Source organism: Amblyomma americanum, chromosome 8, assembly GCF_052857255.1.
Source record: "Amblyomma americanum isolate KBUSLIRL-KWMA chromosome 8, ASM5285725v1, whole genome shotgun sequence".
NCBI classification, from domain to species: Eukaryota; Metazoa; Arthropoda; class Arachnida; order Ixodida; family Ixodidae; genus Amblyomma; species Amblyomma americanum.
Window position 1 is genome coordinate 6,201,821 of NC_135504.1, and position 19,831 is coordinate 6,221,651.

At 47.5% G+C, this 19,831-nt stretch overlaps 2 protein-coding genes and 1 long non-coding RNA gene across 4 annotated transcripts; 1 reads left to right on the top strand and 2 right to left on the bottom strand.

Moving 5' to 3' along the window:
• Positions 1-6,234: 6,234 nt before the first annotated feature.
• LOC144100826 (uncharacterized) lies at positions 6,235-9,997 on the bottom strand. Its single transcript, XM_077633699.1, has 3 exons — positions 9,848-9,997; positions 8,281-8,618; positions 6,235-6,488 (listed from the first exon to the last, which is right to left on the bottom strand). Exons 1-3 carry the CDS (start codon positions 9,907-9,909, stop codon positions 6,346-6,348), a joined length of 543 nt encoding a protein of 180 aa, XP_077489825.1. The 5' UTR covers positions 9,910-9,997; the 3' UTR covers positions 6,235-6,345.
• A 703-nt stretch (positions 9,998-10,700) lies between these two features.
• On the top strand, positions 10,701-19,565 carry LOC144099999 (uncharacterized). Its single transcript, XR_013307492.1, has 3 exons — positions 10,701-10,823; positions 16,297-16,520; positions 18,816-19,565. It is a non-coding gene; the product is annotated as an uncharacterized LOC144099999 (long non-coding RNA).
• On the bottom strand, positions 13,007-16,133 carry LOC144099998 (uncharacterized). 2 transcript variants are annotated; one of them, XM_077633047.1, is made up of 4 exons: positions 15,974-16,133; positions 14,984-15,142; positions 13,674-13,776; positions 13,007-13,167 (listed from the first exon to the last, which is right to left on the bottom strand). In XM_077633047.1, exons 1-4 carry the CDS (start codon positions 16,035-16,037, stop codon positions 13,140-13,142), a joined length of 354 nt encoding a protein of 117 aa, XP_077489173.1. In that variant the 5' UTR covers positions 16,038-16,133; the 3' UTR covers positions 13,007-13,139. The 2 variants fall into 2 exon arrangements, with proteins under 2 accessions (XP_077489173.1, XP_077489174.1); XM_077633048.1 differs by having other exon boundaries at positions 13,011-13,167; positions 13,654-13,776; positions 15,974-16,126.
• Positions 19,566-19,831: the final 266 nt, after the last annotated feature.

Sequence of the window (19,831 nt, forward strand, 5' to 3'; positions counted from 1 at the left end):
ACAGCTGAACAACGTGATCGATCATTTCTTCCTGAAGCAATGTGTCTCGTGACACGAGCGTCCAGATGCTTGAGGGATCGTCTGGGTGTCTTTTCGACCAGCCGTTGCAAACATGTTCGTAGAAGTTAACGCACGGTGCTGTGGTAGCCCCAGAGAGGAGGGAATTAAGGTACGCACCTTCTCGAGCACAGAATTCTGCTTCGCAGTAGTAAACCTCAGAAGGCGTCGCCAAAGTATGTGTGGAATGTTCGTCTGTTGAGGCCACACTCGAAGTTGTCTCAACGGGTGCAGGCGTGCTCAAACTTATGTTTGGAGGTGTTTCAGGTGGCGGCACCGTATATGTAGTAATATTCTGGTAGAACAGTACTAGCGCAAAAATTATAAGCAGCAACGTGGCGATGACGCCGCTGAGCGAAAGGCAGCAGTAAACGGCTGGGCTAGGCGAAGTGGAGGAATCAACGATGACTGATATCTTCGGCGACTTCGAGCGGTCCCTACGACTATCTTTGTGGCTCTTGTGCTGTTTGTCGTGTCTCCTGCGCTCCCGATGCTTCTGCTCCGGTGAAGATGACTGGGATTCACTAGTCTTACTAGACCGGGCCTTACTTGACTTGGTCTTCTTTGTGGAAGATTTGCTGGAGGCAACACTTTCTGATTGTGATTTATTTAGTTTTGCTGCACTGCCCACAGAAGAGGCTTTCTTGTAACGTTCACGCCTATTGTCCTGCGATGGCGAAGACGAAGATGTTGGCTTTCTGTGTCGGCGTTTCTTTCTGTGCCGATCGCCGCGTTTCTTGCGGCCTCTTTCCTTCTCAGCAGGTTCCTCGGGTACCACGGACTCTGGCGACGACGATTTTGGTTTTGTTTGTCGGCGTTTCTTTTTGTGCCGATCGCCACGCTTTTGACGTCCCCGTTCCTCCTTACGAGCTTCCTCGGAAACGACAGACCCTGGCGAGTGCGCAGCATCGCCGCCTTCTATCTTCTTTCCGGTCTTCTTGCTGTGCTTTTCTTTCGTTTTGCGATCAATTTTTTTGGATTCCTTCTTGCCGCTTCTTCGATCTCTCTTTTGTCGGCTGCTGCGTGACTTTGTCCCTGACTTGCTCGTTTCAGCAGTGGGGCTGGATGGGGCAGCCGTCGCCTGGGGAGAAGAAGCACTCGGAGATCCTGTAGCAATTCTCGCTAAACTTTGAGGCCCATCGCTGACCGCAAGCGCGGCACCTAATTTCGTGTCCTGGGGCTTCCAAACCTCACCGGGCGATCCGGCGGCATCTTTTTGGCGCTCATGGCGGTTGTCTAGTTCGCGCTCCTGTCGTTGTTCCGGCGGCCCAGCCTTGTGCTCGATTAGAGGAGCCAACGTCGCTGACGGCTCCGACTGCGCCTTACTTTTTTTGGCGCCTCTCCGTCGCTTCTCTTTGCTCTTGGACTTTTTCCGATGTTTTGCTTTCTTTTCCCGTCCCCCGCTACGCTTTTTACGCGGTTGCTTTGAGCGGCGGTGCTTACCGTCTTCGGACTCTGGGGCGTCGCGAAGAAGGCGTGCCTTTTCATCACCCGCTTCGGCTGGCGTCTTAGTCGTCGAACTCGAGAATGTCTCAGCCAGTGCTGTGCCAATGGCCGCTCGTAACGTGCTCCACTTAAATTGGCGTTGGGCTCGCCAGATGTTTGCAAAGCTTGCCGTGCTCCACTGGAATAGGCTGGAAGAAGTCGCCCCGTCCCTGAAGGCTATGGACGCTGAATCGGCCCTAGAGTCGTCCTGTCCTGACAGCTTGTTGCGGCTCAGCCGTTGTTTAGTTGGGAGGAGGCTCTTCTCATCAGCAGTGCGAGGTTCTGGCCTTTCTCCATGTGCGACAGCTGTTGCGTGCGGCTGCTGTGCCACACTTCGTGGCGCTAGCTGGGGGGTAGCTTTACGATCTTGGACCTCTCCGGTACCATCTATAACAGTGGTCTTAGGAGCAATTTCTTTTTCCTTCGCCGCGAATTCTCCAGGCTCAGTGAGCTTTTCGGCAGTGGCACCACCATCTTTTGCCTTTTTCTGTACACCCAGACTTGATCGTATGGCTGGCTTATAACTGACGCCAAACCGGAAGTCACAGAGTTCGCCACCTCCTTTTCCGAGGCTTAGTACCGTCCCATCATCTGAGGTTCTGTCGTCATGTTTGCGTGAACGACGCTTAGAACGGTTCCGCTTCCGTGACTTGGAAGACTCTGGTTTTCTTTTTAGAGTCAAATCTGATGACGACCGCTGGCTGCTTCCTATATTTTTCTTTGCCTTTCGTTTTTTACTGCGTGACTTCCTCTTAAACTCTTTGCGAGGCGATGTCTTCGTGGGTAGAAGCTTTCTTTCCACTGGGGACGGTGATAGGGACCTGTATTTGTCGTATTTATCTTCACGCTTCTGTTCTTTACTGCGTTTGGAGGTCTTGAGAGGCGGTGATTTTGCGCTGTGGTCCTTTTCTTTCCGTGGCGGTTTCGATATCAACGATTCATCACTATATTTTTCCTTTTTCTTCTGCTTTCCTTTTCTTTCACTTCTTGATGCCTTCGAGCCTTTAGGCTGTGCGCTCTTGCCTGGTTCCTTAGTTGGTGACTTGGACTCTCGAGAACCTTTATCTTCACGCCTGGATTTCTTATCTTTGCCTTCAGCCTTTCTCTGCTTTTTCTGTTTTTTTCTGTTTTCCCTTTTCTTACTCAGTGCTCGCCGTGAGCTTTCTTCTTTCAATCTCTCACGCGATGCTCGCTCCTTACAATGTTTCTCTTCGACGACTTCTACACTGCTGCTTCCACTAATTGTACTCTCTGTCGTCTCGTCCAGGAGAGAGACGCTGGTTTGCGATGCCTTGTGAGCGATTCGCATTGTGTGGCGAGCGACACTTTCGCCACCGCTTGTCTGAATAGCCTTGTTGGCCGAAGCAGCTCTCTTAATGGCGGCTCCCACATCATATTCTGTAGCCGGCTTGAGACTTCCAGTTTGAATCTGGCTCTTCTGTCGCACTTCGGTGTCTCTGGTAGTGTAGTCTAGGTGGCGAAAGAGGGACTTTTTGTCGTCTGCGAAAACCATTGCTGTGTTGCCCACCGAGTCTTCAAAAGATATCTTCCTGAAGATATCCACATGTGGTGGGTCTCTGGACGTCTTCGGAATCGAGGTTGGTGGTTCAGGTCCCCATTTCCTGCCTACGGAAGTGGGTCTAGGTTCCTCAGCTTGTGTTGTATTCGCCGTATTTTCCTTGATTATCCTTGCACGGACGCCTTGTGTGTCTATAGCTGTTGTTCCCGGTGTTCTTGGCTCCTCTTGGCGGCTAGAACGCCTTGAATTAGACTCATTGAAAATGGGCACTCCTCTATTTCCGGTGGAAAAGGGTTCATCCCTATTCGTTGTCTGAGGTCCCTTGGTTGCTTGCATATCCTCTTCAGGCATGACTGGCGCGGCGAAGCGGCTCTTGGGTAGCTTTTTTTCGATGATTATTTCCGGTACTAAGTGAGCTTCAGCGTCTACGCCATTATATTTGAATTCCTCGTATTGAGTATTCGAGCTGCCATTGACAACATGCTCTTCTCTCTTCTCCTGTGCACGTACTGGCACTGGTCCTGACGTCAAGCTTATGGCCGATGTTTCGGAGACAGAGGACGGTGCACTGTCTTTTGTCCGTTGCTGAGAGTCGAGGCTCTCGCCCGCAAACGTATGTTCTGTTGGGCTTTTTGTGGTTTTCAATGTGCCAGCCCCAGTTGGAAACTTCGATTCGACGCTTTTCTCGACGGCTGTGTCAACAATACCGTTGTCTTGACCAGGCCTAGTTGATATTGGCGCTCGACATATGGCCTTGACAGAGTCTCTTCGTTTTTTCACTTCTGGCTGCTCGACCATAAACTCCGAAACATCTTGGTCGGTGGAAAGGTCCACAAGAAACGGAGAGGTGCCAGTGAAATCACTGAGGCTCCGGGTTTTTAACTTACTAGTTGCACCACTGCAGCGAGGTTCATAGCGGTGGGGCGTTGTGACGCCAAATTTGGGCAACTCTGTGTCATTTTGATTTCCTGAGAAACTTTCAGCACCTTCACCAGCTCTAGGCAACTGAGATTTTTCTGGAGAAATGAAGCAACGGAGCACTTTTCTCATTGCCTCACTTTCCGATGCCACCAAAGCACTATTCTTATCTTCAACGCTACTCGGCCACCGCGACAGGCTGTCATCGCCAGTGGCACTGTTTGACTTCCTCTTTCCACGAAAGCACGGGTCTGGCTGCCGACGTTCGTCTAAATTTAAGTCGATGTTTTCTTTTTTCGCAGACTCTGACGCTTCCGAAGGCTCCGTTTGCTTCTCAGTCGAATTTGCGGTTTCGGTCTCCGTGAGCTCAGATTCAGAAGGCTTGATCTTCAACGGGAGACTCCCAGATGGCTCTCCACGGCACGACTGCTGGGACGAAGGCTGTTCAGCATCAGCGAACGCACGCTGAACGCTGCCGGCGTCTCCAAGTGTTCCAAGTCGCGTCGCGGTCATGACCCGTTCCTCGGGTTGAGCTGTAGGGACGAGGCGACAAGGGTGATCTTTGCTCAAGAACTGCGTCACCAGGTTGTGGAGAGTCCCAGTGACGGTCTGTACGAGCGAATCCTCGCGTCGACGGCATGACCTGTTGGGTGTTATTTCGATAGTGATAGATCTCTTCCGCGAGGATGGCTTGCTGCGCGAGGTACTGGCGGCAGGTGTGTCGTGTAGGTGCGTAGCTTCGATGGTCTTCACTTTGCGGTCTTTCAAGAGTGGGTGCGTTTTTTCGTGTGTTGTCCTCAGTTCGCAAGGTCGATGAGAGTCGCTGTCCGCTGTCTTTCTTGAGGTCGAGGGCCAGGGCCCGGTACAGACGTCTCGGCATCTCCGATGCCGCTGGCCGCGCGTCCGCTCGTCTTGGGGTACGCCGACGGATGACGGATCTTCCAATGGTATTCGCTGAAGAATGGGGCTCACAGAACGGTCCCGGCTTGTTTGTTCGAACTGCGTTGCGCTTGAAGACCACTGGCGAGCAATGTGGCTGGACCAGGCGTTAGAAGTGTCGGAATCCAGGTGCGACTGCGATGAAGCTCGGCTCTTCTCAGGTGGTTTCCGCCTGGATGAAGCACGCGTCGGCGTCGTGGCTGCCTTGGCCGCCTTTGTGGCAGGCTCTGGTAGCGAAGTTCTGGCCCTCCTCTCAATGTCGCGCCGTACGAGTACATCGGGCGGTGCACTGGCCAGTCTGGTGCGGCGTGGCCGGGAAGCCGGAGTCGATGGCCTCGCTGGCCGCCGCCGTGGAGTTGAGCTTGCGGTTGTCGCACGGCTGACGGTTGTTGCCGGGTCCGAGGAGTCGGACTCCGAGCTCGAAGAATTGTGTCTACGCATGGTGACGATGTCTGCTTCTTCGTCTTCGTAACCTGCGGCTTCTTAGCATAGCGCGTGCCTGATGCAGGGCTGAAGAAAATTTTTATTCGAACGTAGGCAATTAGGGCTCAAAACTGGCACAAGCTTTTTTGCCACATCAGTACCGATCTTCAGCGTCTACTGACGACTTGTAATGCATAATATGACGCGTAGTTATTCATTCCCTGTTGTTTGTGAAACAGAATTTTATGTGATTGCCATCTACATATTTTGCATCTTGCAGTCTGAAATGCATGTCCTAAAGCTATAGCGAATAAGTTCTTCGTGTCTTCATTCAGTACAGAAAGCGTCCTTGTGACAATTTCATCAAGAACGAAAGGGCAAGCTGCAACCGCAACTGGCATTACGGACAACAGGGGGCGCTGCTTGCTCAGAGGAATTAGAGTCACTGGATATAAAAGGAAAGGGGGGATTTAGGAAAAGAAGGCCCTTGAGCAAATTATGGACAGCTTAGCATGGTAGGACGGAGTAGCGTTTGTGTTTATGGGAGGAGATGTCGAAGTGGTGTATTCGCCCCCAATTTGTGCCCACGAAAAGCACATCACGTTTAGAATGTTTAAATATTTAAAATTCTTATAAGAAAACATGTATGCCAGGCCAGTGGCTTGACACGAAATGCAGTTGTACTTTCTATAGGGCTAGTTGGTTTATGCTATAAATTTATTCTATAAATTATGCTATAAGCGCACAGGATACGGGCGCAGGAAATACAGGGTGGATAGAAAGAGCGCCTACAACCAACTGAGTTTAATGCGGAAAACACCATCCATGGTGTTTTGCGCACAACGAGGTAACAAAACGAAATGGTGAAATAAAAGCATTAATCTAACTAATCGTTAGATTCAACGATCTTTATTTCACTTATATAAAACGCTCGCTTCATCGTGTCTCATGCCATAGGATAAGGAAAACAGTAAGGGCAACGGTGTGGGATGTCTCGGCCGCAGTCAAGCCCATTGGAGCCAGGGCCATCGTCTCTCATGTCTTGGGGCCGGCCAGCGAGTGTCAGGCCGAGGCAAATAAACAAAGGCTTGTCCCATCTGCTCTGTCTTCAGCTCCTCGCCAACTTTGCCATCCACATACCACGCATCTGTAAAAAAAAGATTCAAAGCGTTCAGCATCCGCTAATTACAGCGATTTCATTTACTATGCTTAGCGCAATACTTAGAGAATACTTAGTGCAATACGTAGAGAAAAGAAGAGCATTCGCTCTACTTTTGGCTCCTTGCGGTGCTATTCAAATTGGAATGAGGTGGCACTCGCACATAATCCAGAATTTATAACAAGTGACATGGCTATGTGCAAAGGACCAGGAAACCGGGCAGCTCCTGAAAAGCGACCATAGTTGACTCGAAAACCTTGTGCTGCAGGTTGTTTTTTTTATACACAGTCTGTTTTTCACGCAGTTGTGAAACGTCCCGTAGGTTCTATATTTCAGAAAACGCCTTTTTTGTTGGTGCCAAATCTGAACGTCTATATGGCTGGTGATTCTGAGATCACCTTGGCGGCGACAGAAACTTCCCGCAACTGCTCGAAAGTTCGGTTTCAAGTCGGCTTAATCTTAGAAATCGGCAGACTGATTGTTAGCGTATTTATGGTTCGGTAGTTTTACAACTTCTGGAACGGCCTGTGGAAATTGAATAAGGAGTACACAATTGCTTCGAAGCTAAGGTTAGAGTTACGATAGGTTCAGGAAGCAATGTGATGATTAACTGACACAGAACTTGGAATTCCGTAGTGCTGGAAGTTGTCAAGTCGCTTGTAGCAGTGAAATGAAGGACAGAAATGTTCTCAAACGCGTGTATAAAAGTTAGGGTAGTCGATCATTCAGCTTCTGAGAGATGCTCAGTCATGACTTCCGCACACATTGACTGTTCTGTTCAGATTAGGAAGCTTCTTAAAATAGGCAACGATCTCTACAAGACACTGCTCATGCCTCTCCTGAGCGCAGAAGGCTTTGTCAGTTCAGAACTGCAACTCCGAGGAGCGTGTAGAAAAAAAATTTCGCCCGATCGATTCCCTGTATTGAACCTGTAGCTCATAGCACTGCTTCCCCGAGTCATCATTTGTAAGGTTCCTGAGAGATTTTGTGCCACTCGTGGAAAGAGCTACGAATTTTCTTTATAAGAGGTTTTTGTTGAGCTATTGTCGGATCAGAAACCATGAAAAAAAAGCTCTGCAAACATACCCCTGCGGAAAAGGAGGGAAAACTTAATTGGGGCTTATTTCATTCGGCGTGTGTTGTGTACGCACTTATTGAGTCATTTCTTCGAGCTGACACATCGAACGCGCCCTGTTGATACGAAGGAAATGTGTCACTTGCTTGAAGCGCTGTTTTGAACCATGCTTCCATCTATCACTGGCGCCAGCCGCACTGCGTTATTCTGCTGTATGTGAAAGAGAACACAAATAAGTAGACTGGAGACCTAGGCTTTTGAAAACGAGCTTTCAACCATAATAGCGATTCGGCGTCTTTAATCATGGTATGCAGCAGCTTGCGGGCAGTTAAGCTCACCTCTTGAGGACTAAGTTAAACTGGCTTAAACTCCGATCTCACTGTGCCGCGCTCTTCACAGTGGCAGTTCAGCACGCTACCACTTTCCTACAGTTCGTGCATTATTTCCTGCTTTCTGCGTGTTGGAAACGAGACAGAACATTTTCTATATCCAATATTTGAGCTGCTCGCTGGCGAATAATGTTAACGAATAGCAGTTTTCTCGGTTATAGTCGCAAGAAGCTAAGCCTTGGCTCAAGCTTAGTAGCTTGCACGGAAGCGGTGAAAATATTGTGCTTAATTAAGCTTGCATATTCTCTCGGGCCTTTTCCTCTTTTGCAGTTTGTCATCATTTGTTAGAGTCCCGATAACAATGCATTTTCACAACCTGTGTTCTCGACTGTATCTTCGAGAGGCACTGGCTGTGCCGTAGGAGTCACGGGCTTGGGACTGGAATTCGGCTGGGGCCATGGACGATGCCAAGGCCAGTGCTGTGGCCAGGGTTGAGGCCAGTGCTGAGGAGGCGGCTGAGGCCACGGCGAAGGCTGGGGCCAGGGTAGAGGCTGAGGTCGGGGCCATGGCTGAGGCCACGGATGGGGTCGAGGTATGGGCCCCGTCTGTGGTCTAGTCTGCGGCCAAGGCCAGAGCCCCGGGCGCCACGGCCGTGGAGTCGTACGAACAGGCGGTTCGATGCCCTTTGGAGCGGGATGGGTTGTCGATTCCTCTACACAAGATAACAATGCATTGGAGGGGCATTCAAACACTAGTGTGGAGTGCTGGTCTAGTTGCCTGTTCTTAGAGTTGGTAGTTACTTGAAGGTAGAGCACAGTTTGAGAAAAGAAGTCTCAGTCCTCGACTCAACGCACATTTACGGTTTCAGAAACATCAAAGATCAATTCCGACATCTTTTAGAGATTTGTTTTAGTCTGGTGCAGCCATCAAAAGAAGCATTGTGAGTGAGAGGGTGTATCTGACATGCGTTGCTAATATTATCCATAATAAGACAATCGGCACCACAAACTTGAGAATTGTAGAAGTGCGTGTGTTAAATGATAAAATGAAACTCGATAAGGATCGTTATGCATACTGCATAAAGGAACAAAGAAGTAAAAAAATTTCAGCGCTGTATAGAAGACAAACCGAAACAATCAACGCCTTGGGAGTGATTAAACATCAAAAGGTAACTCATAGAGCTACATAAGCCTTTCAGGAAAGGCACTACATAAATCTGTAATATAAAATGAAATAAGGCAGACTGAGCCAAATTCTAGAACAAATAATAAAGTGCGCTTCGACGATTGTATAATGTATTCATTGATTAGACTAAAAGCAAGTTGAAAAATGAAGAATAAACTTTAAACGAAAGGAAGTTAACAAATGCAGCAACTAAATAATGTACTGTTCCAGCAGTCTATTTTGTAATAATTTGTCTCCAAAACGTAATAAAGTGTTTCCTACAGTGAGCGTTTCTGACTGCCGCATGAAGAAGACCTTTGTATTTTGGTCTTCACTGGAACAAAGAACCTGCCTAGACGTAGCAGTTATACAGCGCAACATTCTAGAGAAACCAACGGCAAGTGTCACAAGACCATCAATACAGACTACGACGGAATTCTTAATGGAAAGACTTTTCGGCTTGGCCCAAAATTCCAGGCCGCTTGCTTTTTCGGGTTTCCCCTCCCTCGGCATGCAGCCGGTGTGGAAAGTAGTCAAGCCCACGACCTGGTGGTCAGTGGTTCAAACTTAAGATCTACCTTGCGCAGCATGCTTGATCCTTGTTCAGGTAGCGCTGAAAACTTTTGGCAGTATTATCTTACGCAAAGCGCGACACACATGGAGTTCCGTATCGGCTCGGCAGAAATAACGCTTTTGTTTTAGACTTGCATCCAGGTGCTGTTTTTTAAACGATCCGCAGATTTTCAAGGGTGTTCCTAAAACTCCGTCAGCGCTCATCCTCTTCGGCGAACACAGCTTGGGCGACGATCCCCAAAGCTGCGATGATGGCCAAGAGCTTCATGACTGGTTGGTCTTCCGCTCAGGAAGGACTTACTGGAGAGAGCGCCGCGTGTCAACTCTTATATGCAACTCGCGATTCCGGTCTTATCTGCGAGCATCGACGAGATATAGTTAGCCCTCCCATGAGGTGATGTCTTAGCTTGCGCTGTGGGCGGTAAGGTTGAGAGTCCCCGGAAAAAACCGGCGGTCGTGAATGACTGCGACTTTCCATAGTGCACCCATCCGATTCCAGTTGTGTTACGCCTACGCTGGCAATATCTATTGTCTTGCGACGTAAACATCTACGTGGCCGTCCCCGCCCATGATAAGGTGGAAGAGACTAAGTCTGACGTAAACAGTTACGTCCAGTTTCCGGGCATTTGCTGTCGTAACCAAATAGAGAAGCGCTTGCAAAGTTCGTCAACGATTTTCTTCCGATTACCCAGCAACCACCGGCAGTCTCGAAAGATCCGATTGTTTAAATTCGTCCAGAAGTGTCAATTTTGTTGTGAAAGTTAATGAGCTGCTGCAAACAAGTGTGCTGCGTAGATTTCTTTGTTTGGCGCAGGACCTTATGTATGCCTTAGTTGCTGATAACGCTTAGAGTAAACGAACCCATTATCGCTGTTAGGCTTATATTATTGTGTTTTGTTTTGTTTTGCGACGCATAATCGGCTGAGGATATCATGCACCAAATGCATGATAACAGGAAATGCGTATTACGAATTATTGGCGTTGTATTGATCCTGAGCACTCAATCTCTTGTTTACGCTAACGAGTCCAGCACCTTGGCTGTGCGTAAACAGGCGATATTGCTATAAGCGTATACCTCCCGCTGAATATAAGGGGTGGTTTTTAGTGGCTGTTTTGCAATATTCTTTCAAATAGGTATCTATCAGGGACAACTCGAGCAAAGCCTGGTGGAGCGGTGGATAGGTAGGCTGAGAATACGAGAACAAAAGTACACTGGCTTCCTTACTAAAACGTCGTTCTATGTATCTGTACTTAGCCTCACCCTTTCAATGAGAACCACACGCTGCTTATGCCATATAAATGTAAATGTGATAGAATAAACTGCTTGTTTCAAACAGTGCTCTTCTCCACTTTACAGTAAGAATAGTAATCATAGTCATCGTCACCACCACTCACCATCGCTATCATCGTCATTCACGTTCAGTTCACTTCCAGTAAGCACGAAATACTCGTTCTTTTTTTACGCCATCCGGAGGCGCTCGTCAACGTGTTTTTGTGTCCCTTACTCCGTCCCTCGTCCGTTTTTTGCGCTTCCTAGTAAACAACATGCATCACTAACTAGCCCGGCAGCTTGCTCTCCTGAATCCGGTGGAGTTGCTTACCTGTCAACCCTTAATCCCCTCACCCCTCCCCACCCACTCTCGACCGTCTTCATTCGCGCTTTCCAGCTCTTGGTGCATACTGTTGCGCTGCAATGGACCGTGCACCTGGCGTTAGTCCTACGGTTAGATTTCCTGGCCATGTCGATTCCTTCTTTTCACCTAAAATAGCCACAAGTCGTGTTCGGTTTTCAAACACAGGCTTCCCTCTATGTCTTAAAGGACCATATTCGCCTAGTTTTAGTTGCATGTTTTTTTTTTAAAGTGATGCGTATTATGTTAGAATCCACGGCTCACTACGTTGTATTACCACGGAAAACACGGAAGGAAAAATTTGGTGTCTATAGTCCTTTAATGCTGCACATGTAATATTGCTCCAAATCTCTCACTGAACAATACAATAATGGAGATTACGCCATGACATTTGGTGGCTCCCCTTTCAGTGCAAGCATTGTCTTAACGCTAACGAACAGGCTGTTCCATAAACTTAATGATATTAAAACAGGATTCGGCCTTGATTCATTTTGTTGTTTGATATGTTCTTGAAGATGCAGAAAACACTGTCACGTTCTTGGCCTCATCGACAGTTTTACCAAGCAGCCGGGACCTCAAAATTGAAGGTGATTTAGAGAAGCGGAGCCCTTCGAGAGAGTGACAGTATTCATAGCAGACTGCCTTCCAGTTCCAAGCATCCAGTGTTGATAATCGTTTTTATATTTATATTTGCTTTTATACTCATTTATATTTCAGCTAGTGCTCATAAATCTTAACATACTCCGTGCAGATAGATCCTCTGTCAGAACAGAAAACTAGATGAAAACCTACCCCTGTTTTATTGCTAGCCTGAATAGAAGGCTCAGGGTTGCGCCAGAAAGTAGCTGTCTTGGCTAAAAGCTCCCATAATCCCTCCCCCTCCCTACTGAATTAATCCGGAAGATTACTTATGAAAAAATTATGAACTCCACATATTTTCTATAAAGCTTTGTGCGGATGCATTATGGACTCACGGAGTCCACATATTTTCCGCAAACCTCTTTGCGGAAACTTGTTGGTTTTTCGGAGCGCGTGCGGCTGTTGCGGACAAATGTGGACAATGACTTTACAGATATATGGAGTTTTATGGATGGATGTTATTAAGAGACTATACGGACCATTGAAATCCATTCCGATCTACTCGATGCGGAGTCCGCAAATTATGTATGTAAACTCCAGGATAGTGTGGAGCTGAGGGGAGCCGCACAGAAGAGAAATAGTTCCCACGCCCCTCTCCTCCCATTCCCGCCAACACCCCCAATCCCCAACCCCTTGAGCGATGGGAGGCCTTGTTATTCAGCCCCGCCCTGCCGATTCAGCTCGCGCTGACGGGCACGGGCCAGGAGCTGCTGGGAACATATGGGTCCCGCAACTAGGGAACCACCCCGTCTGGTGCCTGCGTGCACCGCCGATTTATTTCGGGCCCAATAAATGTTGATTCATCATCATCATCATCACCCGAACCCGTCTGCAGAACGTTAGAGTCTCCTTAGTCTTTAGATTTGTTAGGCGAATGGATTGAATACGCCTATTGCACTTCTAAGCAATACCATTCGCTTCACTTGTCATGTTAAAGGCATTGTTTGCATACCGTGTCTTGTATGTTTCTCTCTTTATTAAAATGTACCCAGAATCTTAAACTTCGTTACTGAAAAATTCTATTCTCGTCTTGTTCGCTTCGTTCAGACGATTAGGAATTGTTTATTGCACTTATCTGGATGTTAAATGCACCAAGAATGAAAATAAATGAGAACGGCACACAACGCCGTCAATAGCACTTTTATTGGCTTTTTAGTAAATCTCTTTCGCAGCCGGCTTCTATAAATCCAACGTCAGAAGCTTGCCTTGTCTTGTCTGGAGCTTTTGTTCAGCGTTGGCCACCATGTCCTAGAGTCCTGTGTGCACCCAAAGAAAGAGCGCAGAGAGCTGTCTTTAAGCCGAGGCTCGCCGAACACGAATCAACTACTGGCGTTGAGAATGCAGCCAAATAGTTTGTTTAGTTTTCGGTTGGTTTTGCACTTTGCAAAGTTTGTGCTGAAAAAATGCGTCATATGTGATGGGCATGGAGTAATTTTAGTAAATGGCGGGAAGAGAGTTGTCTGCCTTGTTGGCACTGCACAAGCATGTTGTCGTTCCTTTGTTACGATTTCATAAGATGTTCTTTTGTATAAATGATTAGAAGTACTACAACTTTGTTGCTTTAGTTTTATGATGTATGTCCTCAGCTGTGTATGCGGTGGTTGGGCCCTTCTAGCCACAGTACACCAGCGTTTTCCGCCTCCTTACAAGACAATGTTGTCTGACTAAAGCATTATCTGTCTATATACACATGACAGTAACGTAACAACGCGATTGATACGAGTAACGCGTAGCGTTTTTACCTTTGGACATCAAAGCCTACAAGGGAACTGGTAGTGGCCAAGGTAACGGAATGGGTACCCCTCCTGGTCGAGGTCCCTGTCCAGGTCTGATGACAGTCAGCAGCGCGGGGTCAAGTGGTTGACCTGTGCAGTGACCGACAGCGAGGATGGTAAGGTGGTTTTCAGGGATATTTATCTTAAATGAAGAATGACTTCGCAGCTAGGAAAGATAAGAAAGTTTAAAGGCTTGCTTTGAGATTCGTATATCTCTTATGAGTCTGTTTAGAAACGTACAGCAGGGAGACAAAGCCTGTGCATCTTTAACATCCAACTTGACATGCTGTCACGTGCGGCCGCTGACAGAAGTTGGCAGCATGATGATTCGCAAATAAAAAAACTATTTATGCGTGGTCAGGCAAGGAGGAGGAGGAGGAGGAGAGACGTTATAATACAGTAAAGGTCTGCCTGGTTGGTAGCCTGGCATGCTACTCCAGGCAAGGCAAGACAGTACAATGAAATGAATAGAAGCACCAAGGTGCATGCGTGTTCCATCCGCTAAATCAAATACCAAATTGCTAGCCAGCGAAGCGACTGAGAAGCAGTTTCTGTAAGCCAACCGGCATTTCGCAAAGTTTTGGTAATGATAGTGTACGTGCAGCACATACACCAAGAGCGAAGATAAGGAGTAAACATACGGCGATATGAGCAATGCAGCATGTATGTGCCAGGAGCAGACGCAGCACTCGTACGACATTGTTGTACGTATAGAGTGCTACGTAGGCGTATTGAGTGCTACGTACACGTATTGAGTGTACGTATAAAAAAGCAACTGTTCTGCTTACATAGAACTTTAGAGACGCTTCCGAAATGATGTCAAAGCGTTACGGAAGGCAACTGAGTGTAGTCTTTCCTTAAATGGACGGCTCGACCTTTCATAACTCTTTTGGAGCATTACTTTCCTGTTGAGCTTATTCAGAGCCATGACAACGACTTTGATGATGTTGAGGCTCGTGAGTTTGCGTTGGTTCATATCGACTTGTAATTTTTCTTTTCGTCTTCCGTGTGAGGTAAAATCAGTATACTGGTTGCGAAGCTAAAGCTACCTAATATTGAGGCGGGTAGTCCTGTTTTGTCTTCTATGCACAAAAAGACCTCAGCAATACGGTCAACCGAGTGTGCTTTGAATAAATCCGAGTACTCTGCGCTACTCGAGTAGCACTAGTGCTAAGTGCTCCATCAGCATGAACATGGGAAACGCTACCGTCGCGGTCAGGATAACGGTCCTTGAGAGCAGTCACGGAGCACCAAAGCAAGTGAACCACGGTCTAACTGAGCCTTAGATGATGGTCACCTGCGGGAGCTTGTATCCTTGGCCCGATCGAAAATCTTCGCCACCACGGCCATGACCGATGTTGCTGGTGTGGCTGCGACAGTGGGTGGGGCGGCTGCCTGTTCTCGATAAACACAGGTGGTGACCGCGCATCACGCAGAGAATGAACCGGTGCTTGACCTGAGGAAGAAACACATGGCCATGTAGCAGTAGAACCTATTTTAGGAACTCATGCACAGAGACACGAATACTCACGAGCAGGCACCCAAAATTGTAAGACCATAATTTAGAGGGTGGCAGTGCTGGTAAAAAATTATTATTGAGAAAATCCTTATTTCTACACCCCGAATTGCTGCATGCTGAAAGCACTGAAAGTCTCAGTAGATCGGCGTTCACAACTCAGTACATAGGAGACCTGAAGTTCAGTTAAAGCGTGTACTGACGCGCTGGTTACGTAAACGAATTAAAACAGGGCTATACGAAGAAAAGAAGGCGCTGATGAACAGGGGATACTATGTGGTATTAAATAAACAAGGATTCCGCGTTTGATATTACATCAAACCAACAGTACGATACCACATCATCTGTTTCTACGATGGAAAATATTTAGTTTAGCCTCTGTATTATGCAGATATTTTCTCTCAATCTAGTAATCGTTCGCTTGTCGAATCGCATGCTTACAGGGCAGGAATAAACTATTTCAATAACTGTGATCTCCAGCGCTGCTTCACCCGATGCGTTCGTCCGACTTTGCTGTTGGTTGGCATATTTTGCAATGTCACGGCGGGAGCATGTAAGCAAGCAATTTGTTAAGTGTGGGTATGGCGGCTGGCAATGAAGCAGAAGAATAAGTCAGAGAAACGATCTTTGGAAAAATATTTCGCCAGATTCCTGTAAGCACTGCTTTGTGCAAAAGGTATGTATATGATGTGGCATCCTGCCGAGGGCGAAATTCGGCCTCCAACGGCTGCATTAGCAGTGTTGGAAGTTAGGTTGCTAGCAAGCACTCACCCTCTCCAGCGAAGACGACTTGAACGACGAAAACCAAGGCGGTAATGAGTGACAAAACCTTCATTGCCGTTTCGTCTAATGACTGCGCACGCTGTCGAAGTGAGAGCGTTGCTTTCAGCGTGTAAAATCTGCCTCTGCGCGGGAGCTTATCGCATTGCCATGATAAACCCTGTGGTCATTGTTGCGATAATTTCCACCTTTCTATTTCAAGAGGAGCGGAAAACTCAGAGATAACGCTAGATTGTGCCACGCTCATGTTTTTCTCCTGTTCTGAAATCTGGGGTTAAGGGTGTGAAAGAGTATGCCGTCATGTTTCCCGTTAGGTACAGCCCGGACAGCGCCCTCTGCGGTCAACACGCCAATAGAGCCCACATCCTATGGCCTTGCCCCGCTGATCTCCCTAAACCACGGATGCAACTCAGTACTTTTGAGCAGTGCGCACCGCGAAGCTTAGCTCGGACCTGGCTTTCCAACGCCGGGCCCTCGAGCAGGCCACCGGGGTCATCACGAAGCGACGTCTTCTGATCATCTATAGCGTGGATCTCAGGTTTAGTTTCTTTTTTCTTTGGGGACTGATAGTTTTTCAACCTCCTCCTCTTCCTTTACCGCATATAGAGGATTTGGACGCGTCAACAGCTTCTCGAAGGGGGACGGCTCAAAGACCTTTTTCCCAGACATTTCACCCCTGAAAAGCCGGGCACCAGGCTGGGGGAAAGCTTGTCTCCATTAGAAACTCAAGAGCACAGACCTTTGGGCTAGTTGGTGCATTGCAGTCATGTACAAGCGCAGAACAAACAGGGACAAAGAAGGATGGGACACCACGAGCGCTTACTTCCAACTAAAGATTTACTGACAAACAAGCACATTACATACAACCTTGCTGCATGACGTCAAACTGACAGCACTGCCGACATCAAGTGGCCGCACCCAAAAACATTTTTTCTTTTTTAGTGAGCGATACAGACGGTGCGCTGACGCAGGATGGACCCGCTTTTCTAATCAATTCTGCTTCTATTATCTCGCTTCTATTTCTGCTTCTGCTTCCAATTCTGCCAGAATTCTGCTTCTATTATATCGTTAGAGAGATAATAGAAGCAGAATTGACTAGAAAAGCTGGTCCATCCTGCGTCAGCGCACCGTCTGTATCGCTCACTAAAAAAGAAAAAAAAATGTTTTTGGGTGCGGCCACTTGATGTCGGCAGTGCTGTCAGTTTGACGTCATGCAGCAAGGTTGTATGTAATGTGCTTGTTTGTCAGTAAATCTTTAGTTGGAAGTAAGCGCTCGTGGTGTCCCATCCTTCTTTGTCCCTGTTTGTTCTGCGCTTGTACATGACTCCATTAGAAAGCCGGTTAGTACCCGGCGGCACCGGGGATAGAAGCCTGCACCTCCCGCATGCAAGGCGTATGCTCAAATCACTAGGCCTCAGCTTACATTTTCGAAACACTTTCATCCCCAGATCCGTTAAGACACGCCGGCAGGGCTGAATTAAATCGATGAAATGAAAAGAGCGGGGACGATTAGTTTTGAATACGCTGTTTTCTTAGTTGACATTTGTGGAACACACATAACAGTGTTGTCATGGCAGTTTTGTACAAAGCCAGTACTACTGTCCTCGGTTTACAGAGTACAATCCTCTCTTTGCATCAGCTAGGGAGCAAGAAAGCTTTGCGCATCGGCCTTTAAGCAACAGGGTGCGGTGGGGGGGGGGGGGGGGGGGGGGGCTCACACGCACGCACGTACGCGTGCATGCACACACATGCGCGCACACACACGCTCCTCTACGTACATACGCACACGCACACACATAAACGTACGCACGCGCACACAAGCGCACACACGGACGCACAAACACACGAGGACGCACAAGGGCACACGCACAGGAACGCATACTTTCGGCCGTTAGCGTACAAAATTACCACTGCTATGTTGACGTTAATTACGCGCGTAATGTGGCCGCAATGCTGCCGCAGATGATCAGGTGTGAATGTTGTGGCATTTTGTAATCTGAGCATCAAGGTACGAGAGTGCGCATGTGCGCCCAAATTTGTATATATAAATTGACTTCCTATCTTATAATAAACCAGTTGTAAACGCCCTGTTTATCTCTTCCACTGTCTTGTCCTGTTGTCTAGCGCTGTTGAAAATAATTATTGTTATGGAGCACCAACTCGCCCAGTCTGCCGTCCTTCTAGAGCATATTATGGACGCCATTAAGCGTGTAACGCTCCGAGGGTTGCGTCCATTTGGTGCATTATCTAGAGCACTCAAGGCGCTCTTTCCAAGCTTTTAATGCCTCCACGACACCTTTGTTAAGTTATGGTAGATTGCACATTCTCGTCAGCGAGATCACCGACCTCGATAGCATTCATCGGTCAGGGATGAGGTCGAGTGATATCGGTTATTCGGCCGTCACTGGAAAAATCTGCGGCTGCATAGCTTTTGGAGAGATAAGGCAGTAAAGCGCTTAGCTAAAACGACTGCACGTGTTGTAGGCTGCTGCTCTTAAACGCCTCTTTCACAAAATGCCAGCATTCATGGGTGCCTCTACACAGACCCAGCAATTTTGGACAAAAGCATTTTTGAGGGAGAACCTTTCACAGCCGCCGCACTGGCTCACTGGTTATGACATTCTTTGATTGATGAGGCCGACAAATATTATTTGTTCGAATACTATTTAAACAAATTTGTTTTTAATTTCTCCAGAAATGAAGTGATGTAACGGAGGTAAACATTTAAATGCTTTGAACGTTTCGGCACTTACTCTGGTAGCGTGTGAAGTAGCTACTAGAATTAGTGCCAGAACGTTTGGTTGACTTCATTTCTTTGTTTTTTTACAAACAGACGACCCCGCCTGGCTTGGTCGCGAGAGGTAGCTGGGGAAGATCGACCTGAGTCGCGCAAGACCTACCGATGGCAGCCCCTACCATGGTAGAGCAGTGGCTTATCCTTCAACCGCTGCAACACTGCGCCAATTGTCTACGACTACCTGGGATCTAGGAATGTAAAGTCGAGAATGACCAATTCCGAATATGTTGTCATTAACCATTAACTCGGTCGCGTTATGCCCTTAAATTGGAGCTTGAGTGTCCCCTCCAATTTCTTTTTTTTTTCTTAATGTGAAAGATTTAGGTGGCTCACTGACACGAAAACCTGGCGTCGCCCAAAAAGTGGCTGCTTTACAGAACTCGCGATTGGTCTACACGGTGTGATATCATTAAAGACGGAAAAATACGAAACCTTAACCAGTAGTAGTCAGTACCTGTGCTTACAATTGCACCAATTACAGTGGACTAGAATAAAATTGGAATAAAATAGGAATAGAGTTAGAACAGAAATGAAATACAATTTGTTATGGTTTTATGGGTTTTAACGTCCCCAAGCGACTCAGCCTATAATGGACGCCGTAGTGAAGAGCTCCGGAAATTGCGACCACCTGGAGTTCTTTAACGTGCACTGACATTGCACAGTACACGGGCCTCTAGAATTTCGCCTTCATCGATATGTGACCGCCGGTGCCGGGATCGAACCCGCATCTTTCGGGTCAGCAGCCGAGCGCCATAACCACTGAACCACCGCGGCGGCTGAAATAGAATTGGGATGTAATTGGAATAAAAATGGAATTCTTTTTCATTATTCTCATGCAAGTTTCTTAAGTGCTTCTAGTAATTTTGTTCATTCCTATTTTCTCTTTTTAATGGTTTCCTTTAGTTCTGCTTTGTTTTTATTTATTTCTATTTTGTTTCTGAATTACCTGCCCGATTTCTTGTTATTGTGACGTCAAGACCCTCTAGAACAAACGCGATTTTCATGATGTGACAACGCCGACGCCAACTAAGGCAGTTTTTTCCACTGAACAG